This window comes from Haliotis rufescens, unplaced genomic scaffold (assembly GCF_023055435.1).
Source record: "Haliotis rufescens isolate VD_foot unplaced genomic scaffold, xgHalRufe1.0.p SCAF_42, whole genome shotgun sequence".
Lineage (NCBI taxonomy): Eukaryota > Metazoa > Mollusca > Gastropoda > Lepetellida > Haliotidae > Haliotis > Haliotis rufescens.
In genome coordinates, this window is record NW_025964135.1 from 1,296,529 (window position 1) to 1,310,781 (window position 14,253).

Here is a 14,253-nt window from a genome sequence, read left to right on the forward strand (position 1 = left end):
CTTCACACTTTGTAACCATGTGTGGAATTGAACCATGGTCTTTAGCATGGCGAGGGACCGTTTTAACCACCTGGCTACCCTACCACCCTATATGAGTAAGGTTTTACACCGCTTTTAGCAATGTTCCAGCAACACTTAGGTGGGGTGGAGGGATGGGAGGGAGACACCAGAATACAAAATAGGGTCCCAGAGATATGGGCAACAATGTACGCAGTACTCTATGTACTCTATGTACTCCATAATCTGCAGTACTCTGCCACAAGTGATATAAGGCTGTTAGTTGAAAACAGATAAAGTTCCTTAAGTGCTAGCACTAGAAGGTCGTGGACTATTTGACTGTGTATTGTATTTTTTCATAATTACATAAGGAACAGTAATGTTTGGTCGTACCAAATTCTTAAATCGCAAAATGCATTCATAAACATGCTTACAATTTTTTTGTGCGTCTGTTTTCAATTTTTATGGAATGGACACCAAGAATAGGCTTTACATGGTGTACCCACATGAGGAATAGAACTGTGTTTTCAGTGTGCTAACACATTAACCACTTGGCTAGCCCCCACACCAAACAGGCATGTAATAACTGAAGTGTTCAATGTCCAAACAGTGATATACAACCCCTAAATAACCTGACATTCTACAAGTCCCTTAAGGCATTTTACATCCCTGCCAATTAATATCGACAAACAGAGCAATCTTACAGCAACTTAACCCGAATCAACATCATTAATTGATGTTTCATATTCAAACACAGACTGTGTGCATGAGAAGCAAACACATCCCCCACTGGGCTATCCTACTGCTTCATCATTCAATGAGTAAAGTCAACTTGTGTCAAAAACAAAGAAGATACAATAGGCAGCTGGAGCCGCAGCTATGCTTTTTTTTTATTCAAACATAATTTAGAAATACAAACTTAACAAAATCCCAAAATTCTAGACTCAAATAACTGTGAAAACGTTTGTCCAAACATAAGAGTGGGTATCATTTTCAACAATTGACATGCATGTAGAACTTTCCTCCACCTCCGCAAAACAAACAATGAGAATCTGTCACATGTGCTGAGTGACCAATGGCAGTGTTTGTAGGAGATTACTGCGAGACTACTCTGAGATTACTGCAGGACTGCCATCTCGCCTGCACTGCCACATGTGACCTCACACACCAGATTATCACCACATTCCCGCATCTGATTCCAAAAATATATCCCAAAGCAGAATTGAGAAGGAATTCCATTGATACTTCTATAGCCCTATCTTGTGGCATCCTCGGAACGCTTTACTCTTAGCTATAAAGAATTCTTTGTTAGATTAAAACTACATATTTTGCACTTCATCTGCTAACCCTGTGAGGTTGAACAACTCAAGTCTTGACCTGTTGAGCATGAAGTGCATTGGCTCTGGACAGCCAATGAAGGGATTTTAATAATTCATAAAATAACAACTGCCTAAGGAAAGTTTCCTGTTTATAAGAACAAAAAGGAAGCAATATTAATTTGCAAAACTTCATCAAATCAATATTCCAAGCATTTGTGCCTGGAACAAGCTATTATTTGACAGTGAGAGCATTAAAACACTCTGTAAACTGACACATGATCGGCTCATCATTAGCTGGGATGACCACAGGCAGTGAGTGTTCAAAATGAAAGTGATTTCAATTGATCCTGCAAACTCAGAAGACAATTTGGAGAATTATTCCATGGAAACCTGTTGAGAGTGAAAGTGAGTGAGTGAGTGAGTGAGTGAGTGGGTGAGTGGGTGAGTGAGTGAGTGAGTGAGTGAGTGAATGTATGAGTGAGTGAGGGGAGGTGTTTGAGTGAGTTGGTGAGTGAGTGACCGGGTTGGTGGGTTCATGGGTGAGTGAGTGAGTGGGTGAGTGTGTGTTGGGGGAAACTTGATGTTGGTCACCATGAGCAAAGGTACAGCAACTAAGTCATTCGTCACCACTCGCCCCTTTCCGTAACCCGCAAGAAGACTCGTCCCCCTATCGATGAATGTTATGTGCGAAAATACGACAAACCAATCAGAATGCGCGTATGATTTCAAGTTCTTCGTCAAAGAATCCCTCAGAAATAATTATTGATTTTACATATGTCTTGCCTCTAAAATATACCAAAGACACAATTAAATGTGTTTAATCATACTGTATAATTCCGCACGTCCTGGTGTGCTTTAAATTGCATCTGACATATGTATATAATATATGGGGAAAATGTGTGAACCATAACACAACGAGTTGACAATTGTTTTAGGTATGCCCGTTTGCGCTAAGACGGAACCCGGTCGCAAAAATGGCCACGAGAGGGGCACGAGTCGCTATTCGGCTTGTCCGGGGATAACACGAGTTGGTCACGAATGCAACTAAGTTAATGTCATCTAGTGGCAACTCATGACGGTAATTTTAACTAATTTAGGGAGCCCAAGCCCACTAAGTAATGTAGTGATTCCATTTCATAAAGTGTTTTAAATAGCTACCTGCCCATCATTCAGTGGCAAGTTGTATTTGAGGTTTGCTGCAGTAGGTCTGTAATTTACAACATTAGTGTTATGACTTGGATCCTTGTCCTTATCATTAATTCCGTACCAATATTGTGCAAATCACCAGTAAGCCACCCAGTCACAGAACTTTGCAGGGATGTCACAGTGATTTTACAACTGCTTCAACGCGTTGTATCACAAGTCCTCATCAAGACAAAATTACAAGAGTTATCTCCCATAACCAATCAAGAAAAGAAGCTCAATAAAATCCTCTTCTTGACATCCTTTCATGAGTACAAATTGTGTAAAGAAAGTCAAAACTTTCCTTTTGTTTGTTTGTTTGTTTGTTTAATGCCTCAATATTCTAGCTATATGATGGTGGTCTGTACATAATCAAGTCTGGACCAGATAATCCAGTGATCGAAATCATGAGCATCAATCTAAGCAATTGGATACGATGACATGCATCAACCAAGTCTGCGAGCAAGACCACCAGATCCTGAGGATCACTGGGAGTTTGGGGTATATTGTTTTCATGGTCGGTATGAGAAACTAGCTGCATCCCTGGGATCTACCCTGTAGTGGATGCTGGGATCTACCCTGTAGCTGATGCTGGGATCTACCCTGTAGTGGGGGATCTACCCTGAAGAGGATACTTGGGTCTTCCCTGAAGAGGATACTGGGGTCTACCCTGAAGTGGATGCTGGGATCTACCCTGTAGCGAGGGATATACCCTGTAGTGGGTGCTGGGATCTACCCTGTAGTGGATGCTGGGATCTACCCTATAGTGGGTGCTGGGATCTACCCTTTAGTGCGGGATCTACCCTGAAGTGGATGCTGGGATCTACCCTGTAGTGGATGCTGGGATCTACCCTGTAGTTGATGCTGGGATCTACCCTGTAGGTGCTGGGATCTACCCTGTAGTGGGGGATCTACCCTGTAGTGGATGCTGGGATGTACCCTGTAGTGGATGCTGGGATCTACCCTCTAGTGGATGCTGGGATCTACCCTGAAGTGGATGCTGGGATCTACCCTGTAGTGGATGCTGGGATCTACCCTGTAGTGGGTGCTGGGATCTACCCTGTAGTGGATGCTGGGATCTACCCTGTAGTGGATGCTGGGATCAACCCTGTAGTGGGGGATCTACCCTGTAGTGGATGCTGGGATCTACCCTTTAGTGAGTGTTGGGATCTACCGAGGATGCTGGGATCTACCCTGTAGTGGGGGATCTACCCTGTAGTGGATGCTGGGATCTACCCTTTAGTGAGTGTTGGGATCTACCCTGTAGTGGATGCTGGGATCTACCCTTTAGTGAGTGCTGGGATCTACCCTGTAGTGGATGCTGGGATCTACCCTGTAGTGGATGCTGGGATCTACCCTGTAGTGGGTGCTGGGATCTACCCTGTAGTGGGGGATCTACCCTGTAGTGGATGCTGGGATCTACCCTGTAGTGGATGCTGGGATCTACCCTGTAGTGGATGCTGGGATCTACCCTGTAGTGGGTGCTGGGATCTACCCTGTAGTGGGGGATCTACCCTGTAGTGGGTGCTGGGATCTACCCTGTAGTGGATGCTGTAGTCTAATGTAGTAGTGGGACGATACATTGATGCACTGATGGATCACGATTTTTTACTTCTTGATAGAACTTTATACTTCAAGAACTGATCACAGTCGCACAATAAGTAAAAAATATTGATTCATACCTTTAACGTTTTCTCGAATAACTGTAACACAGAGCACTAATTAGTAGTGAAAACTTATATGTTTTCATCCATGGCGCCATACTTGACACTGCCAACTGTAAATTGTCAGCATGCCAGGTATTTGGCCTTTCTGTTTATGAAAAAGATGGCTTACGTATCACTGATAAGAGCACATACAAGTATCATGATATGTATCGGATCGTGAGCAAGGTATTGTGATATGTATCGGATCGTGAGCAAGGTATTGTGATATGTATCGGATCGTGAGCAAGGTATTGTGATATGTATCGGATCGTGAGCAAGGTATTGTGATATGTATCGGATCGTGAGCAAGGTATTGTGATATGTATCGGATCGTGAGCAAGGTATTGTGATATGTATCGGATCGTGAGCAAGGTATTGTGATATGTATCGGATCGTGAGCAAGGTATTGTGATATGTATCGGATCGTGAGCAAGGTATTGTGATATGTATCGGATCGTGAGCAAGGTATTGTGATATGTATCGGATCGTCAGCAAGGTATTGTGATATGTATCGGATCGTGAGCAAGGTATTGTGATATTTATCGGATCACACAGTGGGTGTATCGTCCCAGCCCTTGTTTCACCGTATCCTGAAGGGCCAGTGAAGGACGTCCGCAATGGGAAACATCCCTACAGCCAGCAACAGCTTGACACACTTGGCGACACCATCACCCACAGATTAACTTTAATCATTGTATTCCTTTTCAGATCATTGAAACTTTCACCTCTTGGGTGTAAAGGCATTCAGAATTCAGACAACTTACCCGATCTTCCCGACTAAACTGCTCGGATACTGAATGTCGAAAGCGCACTTCTTGTACATGAGACTGTGACTTGGATGTGACCATGCTGACGGGGCGGTCGCTGTGGGTGGGGGAACTGCCGTTACACATGAACCTCCGGTCAATCTCATCCTTCAGGGCAGTCACTGGCGAACCTTTGAATTTGTTTGAATTATTCGAGTTATCCAGCGACTCTCGGATAGCTGCCACCGTGAGGGAGTGATGTGGGGAGTTGTGGGATGGCACTTGTGGAGGGGTGGAGTTGCGCTTAGATGCTGCCAGTTGTAAGGCTGACCTCGGTGTTGCAATCTGATTGGTGGAGTTGGATGTTGGGGGCGGAGACTCTGTGCGTCTGTGAACTGGGGACGAGGGGTCAGTGACTGGTGACCGATGACGAACACGCTCAACGATTTGCTTGGCCTGTGAAAACATAACATATAAGTATCAAATATTTCATCTTAAGTAATGTGAAACCAATATCATGCATGTCTCTTTTCAAAGAATTTCTTGGTCAGTTTGCAAAGAGACAGGAGGCAGGTTCATTTGACGTTAATTTCCTATAAAATGTTTCAAAATATCTTTTGAAACAAAAACACAAACATAGTATATATTCTCAAAAAATAAGAAACACAAAATATAAATTCACTTTTCCAAATTTTACAGAATTTGTCCACAAAACAAGATGATATTTCAGGCCTACATATATATAAATAGAAAGCAGTCCACAAAAATATCTCGTTTCTAAATAAACTTTCAAAGACACCTCAAAACAGTAACCTAAATGATTCCCAATCATGCTATTCTTCTCCCGTGTATATGAAATGCACAAATATGTAGTGTCTGTATGTAATTACTGATGACATCATCACATGAGCCAGTGATTCAGTGATCAAGGATGCAGGTGACAGGGCTTGGTGATCGTCTATTCAGCATGGAGGGCTGCACATCACATTACATACTGGTACTGCCATGGCTTTCTGTGATATCCACCTACAAGGCCTGATGCACGATAGGAAGAAGCGCAATGCACAGTGTTCCCGTTTAACGGTAATTACAATTTTTTTCCGGTAAAATAAGCCTGGACCGGTAATTTATGTGACTGCCAGTCCCTGTGGACCGGAAAACAAAGTACCTTATCAATCTTTGTTGTTGAAGAAAACATTGGCCATATTCATATAAGTATATTTTTCTCTTGGGGGAAAGTCTCTTGGGGACTGGTTATTTTTAGAGTTGCCAGTCAGTCCACCAGGACTGGCAGTTTCAAAAGACTGCAGGAACACTGAATATATCATATCTGACTTATCTGCTTATATCTAGAACTGGCTATCGATATAGACCAGAGATATCGATAATCGCTAACTAAATATCGATCTATTATTGATTGATATTGGAGAAGGAACTCTAAGCAAAGATGCAAGAAAGTCCTGAAAGAAATCAACAGATTTCACGCCACATGTGAGCTGTGACACATTTATGCATGGATTACTGTGTGAACATTTGAGGTATAACAAAAACAGCTGCTTACCATCTTCGACAACTGACATTATTGGCAATGACATGTCTATTTGGGTAAATCTAAACTTTATTTCATCACATTAGTGTATTGGCTAGGGGCAGGTGGGCATGTTTTTGTTATTTTTTATGATACTGTGTGTATCTGTTCAAACAAACAAAGCATTTCACCAAAATTACATGTCAAATATATTTTCAAAATTAACTCATAAACACTGTAACAGAACACCACTCACAAATGAATCGCCACTGAAGACTAAATCGAATACAAAACAGTCTATCTAAAAGCTGCAGGATTAAACAGTGTCATACTCAAAGCTGTAGACCACACCGCCCTCTATACTCTGCACCTATATCATGAGTGAGTTGGTTGCCGCTGTGAACAGTATTTCAGTTATACCGCGTGTCCGCTTGATGTGGGAGGAAAACACGAAGTGATGCAGGTCCAAGACATGTACCACTTTGGTGTACCCCATGTGCATAATATGGCGCTGACTTTAATAAAAACATAAATACAAATCTTTGATTTGAACCCACAAACAGCGCATCATGGCACGCCTAAGGGAAGCAACTCTGCCAAGCACATTCACACGTCTTAGATGGTAGGGCGTCCCTTACCCACTGCAGATACAAGAGGACTTGATACAGTGTATGTTTAGTACTGCAAAGCTATGATGTCAAATACTGCAAGGTAAGCAGAGCCACTGACTTCTACAGGAACTGAGTTCAGGGTCATGTTTTAACAGATTAAGCTTTTCAAATATTAGCATTATGCCACACAAAAATGAATGTTTTAATCACACACTATGAAAATGTTGTCTTAATTTCTCCTAGAAAATGTGAGTCATCTAAGAGAATACCTTTAATTCATTTATTTGAAAATTACAAGTACCGTATTCGACGTAATAAGCGCCCAGGGCGCTCTCAAAATTAGAAATAGGGGGCACTTATGAGAATATTAATTTGGTGAAAAAAACAGAGTTGAAAGATAAATTTCGTGGTTTATGCTGACAGCCTGAAATGTTTATCTACGACAGATATATTTTTTCCGAATTTAATTACCCATGATTAAGGGTGCATATAACACACGAGTGAGTATTATACGCGAAAAAATAAGTCTTGTGTACAATGATCAATAGGAAGGGGTGCCAACTGGGATTGTTCACTAGCCAATATATTACCAAATATCGCTGTGGGCGCTTATTAGAACGGGTCGCTTATTACGTCGAATACGGTATATTAATATGCACAGTTTAGGATATACTGTGTGCATTAGGATATTCTAAAGTCTTAGAACTAAACAGTTTGGACAGTCATAGGTGTGAGTGAGTAAGAGAGATTACTTTAACCTGCGACCCGTGAAGATCCGGGGTAGAATGGGTCTTCAGCAACCCATGCTTGCCGTAAAAGGCGACAATGCTTGTCGTAAAAGGCGACTAACGGGATCGGGTGGTCAAGCTCGCTGACTTGGTTCATGCATGTCATTGTATCTCAATTGTGTGGATCGATGCTCATGATATCAATCACTGGATAGTCTGGTCCAGACTCGATTATTTACAGACCGCCGTCATATAGCTGCAATATTGCTGAGTGCGGCGTTAAACAACAAACCAACCAACTTTAACCTGCTTCAGAGTTTTTAGTTATATCACAGCATCAGCTAGATGTGGGAAGTGATGCAGGTCTCAGACATCGACCACTTTAGTGAAACCCATTAGAATGGATAAGGTACTAAGTAAGGATAAGATATATGGATGAACAACTTCTATATTAAAATTAAGAGGGATGTTATCACTTGTTTGATAGCGGTATTCAAAACGTCGCTCCTAATTGTAATAAAGAATTTGTTCATCCATATATCTTATCCTTACTTAGTACTCCCAACTTCTAAACGCCCGGGCGGTCGGGTAGCCTAGTGGTTAAAGCGTTCGCTCGTCACGCCGAAGACCCGGGTTGGATTCCCCACATGGGTACAATGTGTGAAGCCCATTTCTGGTGTTCCCCGCCGTGATATTGCTGGAATATTGCTTAAAGCGGTGTAAAACCATACTCAATCACTCACTCACTCACTCTAAATGCCCCTCACAGAAGGGTCTGGTGCTGACAAACCTAGACACAGAATCAGGACAAATCTTGGATTTGAACACATGTTGGTGCACCAAGGAATGCAACAGTGTATTGTGGTTTAATGGATGACTGGGCCACCAGGGCTGCCTATTTCAAGACTGTAAACTAACATTTAAACCTGATCAGCCCCTTTCATAGCAGTGAATTTTCATTTAGTATCATTTTTCATAAATGTATATCGATACAGCATTGACATATTCAAAATTTTCCAACACATAGATGCCCGATATACGATGACATCCCTATGAAAAAGGTCCTGATATTTTTTTCTCAATTCTAATGATGTAGGTATAAATCCCAAGCCTGATATTAGCAACATACTTGGCAAGGGCGGATCCAGCATTTTGAAAAGGGAGGGTTCCAAAATATAAAAAATCCTCTCTCTTTGATGGTCTACAACACACTTCATCTGGTTTTCAAAAAGGGTGTGTGCCTGTACTGGGCATAACTCATGGTGTCTACCTTTCACACAAACTCTGAGAAGAAGATAATACGACAAACCAGTCATCTCAGAATTTAGTTTTGAATTCATGTTTGCATATACTAATGGTAACCTTCTATAAATCCATTAAGGTTGAGATATAGAAATTTCTGATGGCATTGCATTCTCCACTGGATTCGTCAGTTAGGTGAATTTAAGTCTTAACATAAACATAACTGAATCTGGCTAATAAAATATTATCACTGTCAACTGGTCCAGCAGAAAACCATACCATAAAGACACCATGGGCACACACAGACATGAACCAGAACACATATCACAACACAGGGGAGTTCAGGAAGAGAGTGGGTCAAAGGGAGATAACTCTGTCCAAATAAACAGAGTTTGAAAGTCAAGAAATTTAACTTAAACCAGACAATTTACATGATCCCAAATAGAACTTACAGGCTATACCCAAACAATAATGGTAAATACTGACCTCAAAATGTTTTAAATCTGATAAATATTTCAACACCAGGAAAACAGACAGGCCAAATTTAATCTAATGAGAAAAAGTTCTGGAGAGGATGGTGAAAACTGAAAAGTGACGTGAACAGCAAAATAAAGTGATGCATATACATTGATGATCATATATTCATGAAGATATCAGTCATGTGATCATGTAATAACCCCAAGTGATATCAAGCATGTTCTATGTATGATATGAAGTATATGACAGAAGCAGGTCATGCGATACGGGAAGAGAAGGGAATACGAGTCGACATATACTACCTTCTTAGGACTGCGTAATGAGAGCTGCAATAGAAACTCAACCTTGACAGACACATGCCTAAACAAGGTCACATGACGTCCAAACAACACATGCGCAAACAACACGTGAACTTTGTGTCGTTTGTAAATGTTTCAAAACGTGTATGCAGAATTTCAAATAGTTTTGTGATGTAAATATGGATTAATTTGTGCATGAACAAAATCAACATTTCGAAAAAAAATATTTTAGGTGTTATTATATGATCATGTAAACAGGTGCAAGAAATGTAAATATATTGCCAGAAACATGGTACAGGAGAAGGTCCAGAGAACAAACAAGGTATCTCAGATGGAATATTCTCAGCAAGACATGCCACTGGGAGAGAAAGAAGGAATCGATTCTTGGACAAATGTACAGAAGGGAGAAATCAAGCCGTTCAAAGTTACATCTCTATAGAGGATGTAACCATTTACTTGAATGTCACATCATCAGCTTTATCAGCGGTACACGACTGACTGGCCATACCAAACTCAGCCGAAAACATTTCATTTACAAGTCGATTCCTTCATGTTTATGCAAAATGGGTTTTTGTTTTCATAAAAGTAGTCTGTGCCAAAATCTTTGAGTCTCCTTGGCCAAACTTGGCTCTAAGCATCATTTTTCGAAAATTTTAGTACAGTAAACTACGTTTATAACGAACATGCTTATATGATTTGTTATTGCTGTGTATATGCTTATAACGGACAACGGTTAAATAACGAACTAAAATTAGGGTCCCTTTTGAGTTTGTTATAACCGTAGTTTACTGTATTATCATATGGTCTATAAGCTTATGTTCCTATACTGACCTGAATTTTACAAGACAAGACTAGTGGCTAATCGCAGACTTAAATTAATATTTTGGACAGGACACATTAAGCCCCAGAATAAACAGCAAGACTGTGGCTACTATGTTCAATCTGTACCACATTTCAACATGCTCAGTGTTGGAACTACTCCAAGGAAGATGTTGAAGCATTCATTGACTCCACCTACCCAGACTTTGTTCTTGCCGACCACGTACTCTCGTTCTCGCTCGGCCTGCTGTTGTTGTTGTAGCTGCTGCTGTTGCTGTTGTAGCTGCTGCTGTTGCTGCTGCAAACTCTCGTCGCTGATCTGTCGTCTCATCTCCATCCTCTGAATGGCTTTCTCGGAGAAAGGAGTAGGGGTCGCTATTTCGTTCAGCTTTTGTTGTAAAGCCCTGTAAAAGAGTTTAAAGAACTCACATCATTTAGTGTAACTATTAGCAACACCACCTCATTCATGTTGTCTTTATTGAATCTGTCTGTACGAAATTCAAATATGTTTGTAGTTTAACGCCAAATTCAGCAATTTTCAAATGCCCCATTCAAACCTCATTTCACCTCACCTCACCTATCTTAAAGTATGGTAGTAACGACGGTCTTAGCGCTAAGATCGCTTTGTAGAATGGTGCTCTAGATGCCACTCACACACTCTGAAATGATGGTAATTTTCTAATAAGATGTCATGGTCTCGCTTCCTTTCTTACTCACTGAGAGACTCTCTTCTTACCTTCTCAGAGATGTACTGATGTGGTCACTTTTCTCACACACTCACTCACTTTCTCAGTGAGTGAGTGAGTTGGGTTTAACATCGCTTTTAACAGTATTCCAGTTATATCGCAGCGTGTCAGCTTAATGTGGGAGGAAAGCCCAAAGTGATGCAGGTCTCAGACGTTTACCACTTCAGTGAAACCCACGCGCACGGGTATGGTGTTGACAAACCTAGAAACATAATCCGGGCAAGCCGCGACTCAAACCCACAATCATAGGTTTCTGGCGTGTCCAAAGGACACAACTCTGCACAGCGAATCGCGGCACCTTAGACGACTGGGCCACCAGTGTCCCCCTCACTTTCTCAGAGATGTACTGATGTGGTCACTGTCTCGCTACTCACTGATTGACTGACTGAGGGAAACCCTGAAAGTCACCCACCTCTTCTCCTGTTCCTGCACCTCCCTGAACTTGGCCTGTTGCTCCAGAACTTGCTGCTCTATAAGCTCGTGGAAAGTTGGCTGTCTTTCACGCTGCTGCGCATAGGCCATTTTAAAGGCATTTCCAATGATAGTGTTCAACTCCTCGGCCTGAAACGAAAAGAACGGATATTTGAATGGGACACAGAACTAATACCTCAACATGATGATGTAGGGGCATATTACACCCAATAGGGGACTCAAAACCAGTCTCTTCCGTACAATAAGCCAACACTTTAACCACTCGGCTACCTAACATCACCCGACTGTGCTGGAAGGATCTGTACTTGAGTTGTTTCAGTGAATAAGTGAGTTTTAGTGATATCACGGCATGTCATCTCAATGTGGGAAGAAACCCTGAAAGCACGGCCCCTGATGATAATCAGGTTTCTGGGTGAGGTGAGGTGAGGTGAGGTGAGGTGAGGTGAGGTGAGGTGAGGTGAGGTGAGGTGAGGTGAGGTGAGGTGAGGTGAGGTGAGGTGAGGTGAGGTGAGGTGAGGTGAGTGAGTGAGTGAGTGAGTGAGTGAGTGAGTGAGTGCGTGCGTGCGTGGGTGGGCGAGTGTTTGGGTTGGCGAGTGGTTGGGCGGGCGGGCGAGCGAGCGAGCGAGCGAGTGAGTGAGTGAGTGGGTGGGTGGGTGGGTGGGTGGGCGAGTGTTTGGGTTGGCGAGTGGTTGGGCGGGCGGGCGAGCGAGTGGGTGGGTGGGTGGGTGGGCGAGTGTTTGGGCGGGCGGGCGAGTGAGTGAGTGAGTGAGTGAGTGAGTGAGTGAGTGAGTGAGTGAGTGAGAGTGGTTTTACCACGCTCTTAGCAATATTCCAGCAATATCACGACAGGGGACACCAGAAATGGGCTTCACATCTGGCAGTCTAAGGAGTTTTTGATCCAGCTTAACTTCTGCCAGACAACAACCCCCTTCCATTCAACATGCACTCCATAACATTCTTCTGAAGTCTAATTTCGTTGCATGTTCTTCCAGGGTTATTTTCCACATGAATGCAATACTATTATAAATAATCTATAGATGTAATCCATCGTAAGGGTTCATAAATGAGAGTTCTCTCCCTTGATCACCACAGCCAAAATGATCATATCTCATTCCAAATGGACATGGAAGTCGACCCTAATGTTGACAAAGTATTCATATTTCTCGAATGTCTGTCGAGGGATGGCAGTCTGACATATGGCTGAAGGAGACAGAACACAGGGGCTCATCAGAGCAGCAGCCACTGCTGATAGTAAATATTTAATGATTTCTGCACATCTTGCTTTGAAGTTGGTCGAGTAAAAATACAGGCTTTTTATTGCAGCTAACTATGAGATGGGACTACCAAGCTAATGTTTCTTAATAGGTTGTGGGTAACTCACTCACTCACTCACTCATTCAATAGGTCGTTGGAGCATGGGTAGTCAACTCACTCACTCAATAGGTCGTTAGAGCATGGGTAGTCAACTCACTCACTCAATAGGTCATTGGAGCATGGGTAGTCAACTCATTCACTCACTCAATAGGTTGTGGGGCCATGGGTGGTCAACTCACTCATCCACTCAATAGGTTGTGGGGACATGGGTAGTCAACTCACTCACTCACTCAATAGGTTGTGGGGACATGGGCAGTCAACTCATTCACTCAATAGGTTGTGGGGACATGGGTAGTCAACTCACTCACTCACTCAATAGGTTGTGGGGACATGGGTAATTAACTCATTCACTCACTCAATAGATTGTGGGGACATGGGTAGTCAACTCACTCACTCACTCAATAGGTTGTGGGGACATGGGTAGTCAACTCATTCACTCACTCAATAGGTTGTGGGGACATCATGGCAGTCAACTCGATTACTCAATAGGTCGTTAGAGCATGGGTAGTCAACTCATTCACTCACTCAATAGGTTGTGGGGACATGGGTAGTCAACTCATTCACTCACTCAATAGGTTGTGGGGACATGGGTAGTCAACTCATTCACTCACTCAATAGGTTGTGGGGAAATCATGGAAGTCAACTCGATTACTCAATAGGTCGTTAGAGCATGGGTAGTCAACTCATTCACTCACTCAATAGGTTGTGGGGACATGGGTAGTCAACTCATTCACTCACTCAATAGGTTGTGGGGACAAGGGTAGTCAACTCATTCACTCACTCAAAAGGTTGTGGGGACATGGGTGGTCAACTCACTCACTCACTCACTCACTCAATCAATAGGTTGTTGGAGCACAGGCAGTCAATTCACTCACATCCCTGCACACATCCATGCATGCTTATATCCTCAGGACAGCCGGGGGTAACAACGAATGTTTTTGGATTTAGGGTCGTATTGGAAGTACCCAGATGAGTCCCTTGAAATAGGTCAAATTATTTAGTTTCTAGTATGCAGTCACAGAGTAATACCAAGGGATCTCAAAAATG

At 42.5% G+C, this 14,253-nt stretch overlaps 1 protein-coding gene across 3 annotated transcripts in view; it reads right to left on the minus strand.

Annotated features, from left to right (window-relative positions):
• LOC124116470 (tensin-4-like) overlaps nucleotides 1-14,253 on the minus strand; it is a 181,005-nt gene that overhangs the window by 62,875 nt on the left and 103,877 nt on the right. For 2 of the 3 annotated variants that reach the window (XM_046477812.2, XM_046477814.2), the window contains exons 5-8: nucleotides 11,813-11,961; nucleotides 10,854-11,058; nucleotides 9,839-9,862; nucleotides 4,969-5,406 (exon numbers count right to left, since the gene is read on the minus strand). In XM_046477812.2, the coding sequence (XP_046333768.2) occupies nucleotides 4,969-5,406; nucleotides 9,839-9,862; nucleotides 10,854-11,058; nucleotides 11,813-11,961 (816 nt within the window). The remainder of the gene's footprint in view (nucleotides 1-4,968; nucleotides 5,407-9,838; nucleotides 9,863-10,853; nucleotides 11,059-11,812; nucleotides 11,962-14,253) is intronic. The other variant, XM_046477813.2, reaches the window with a different exon arrangement.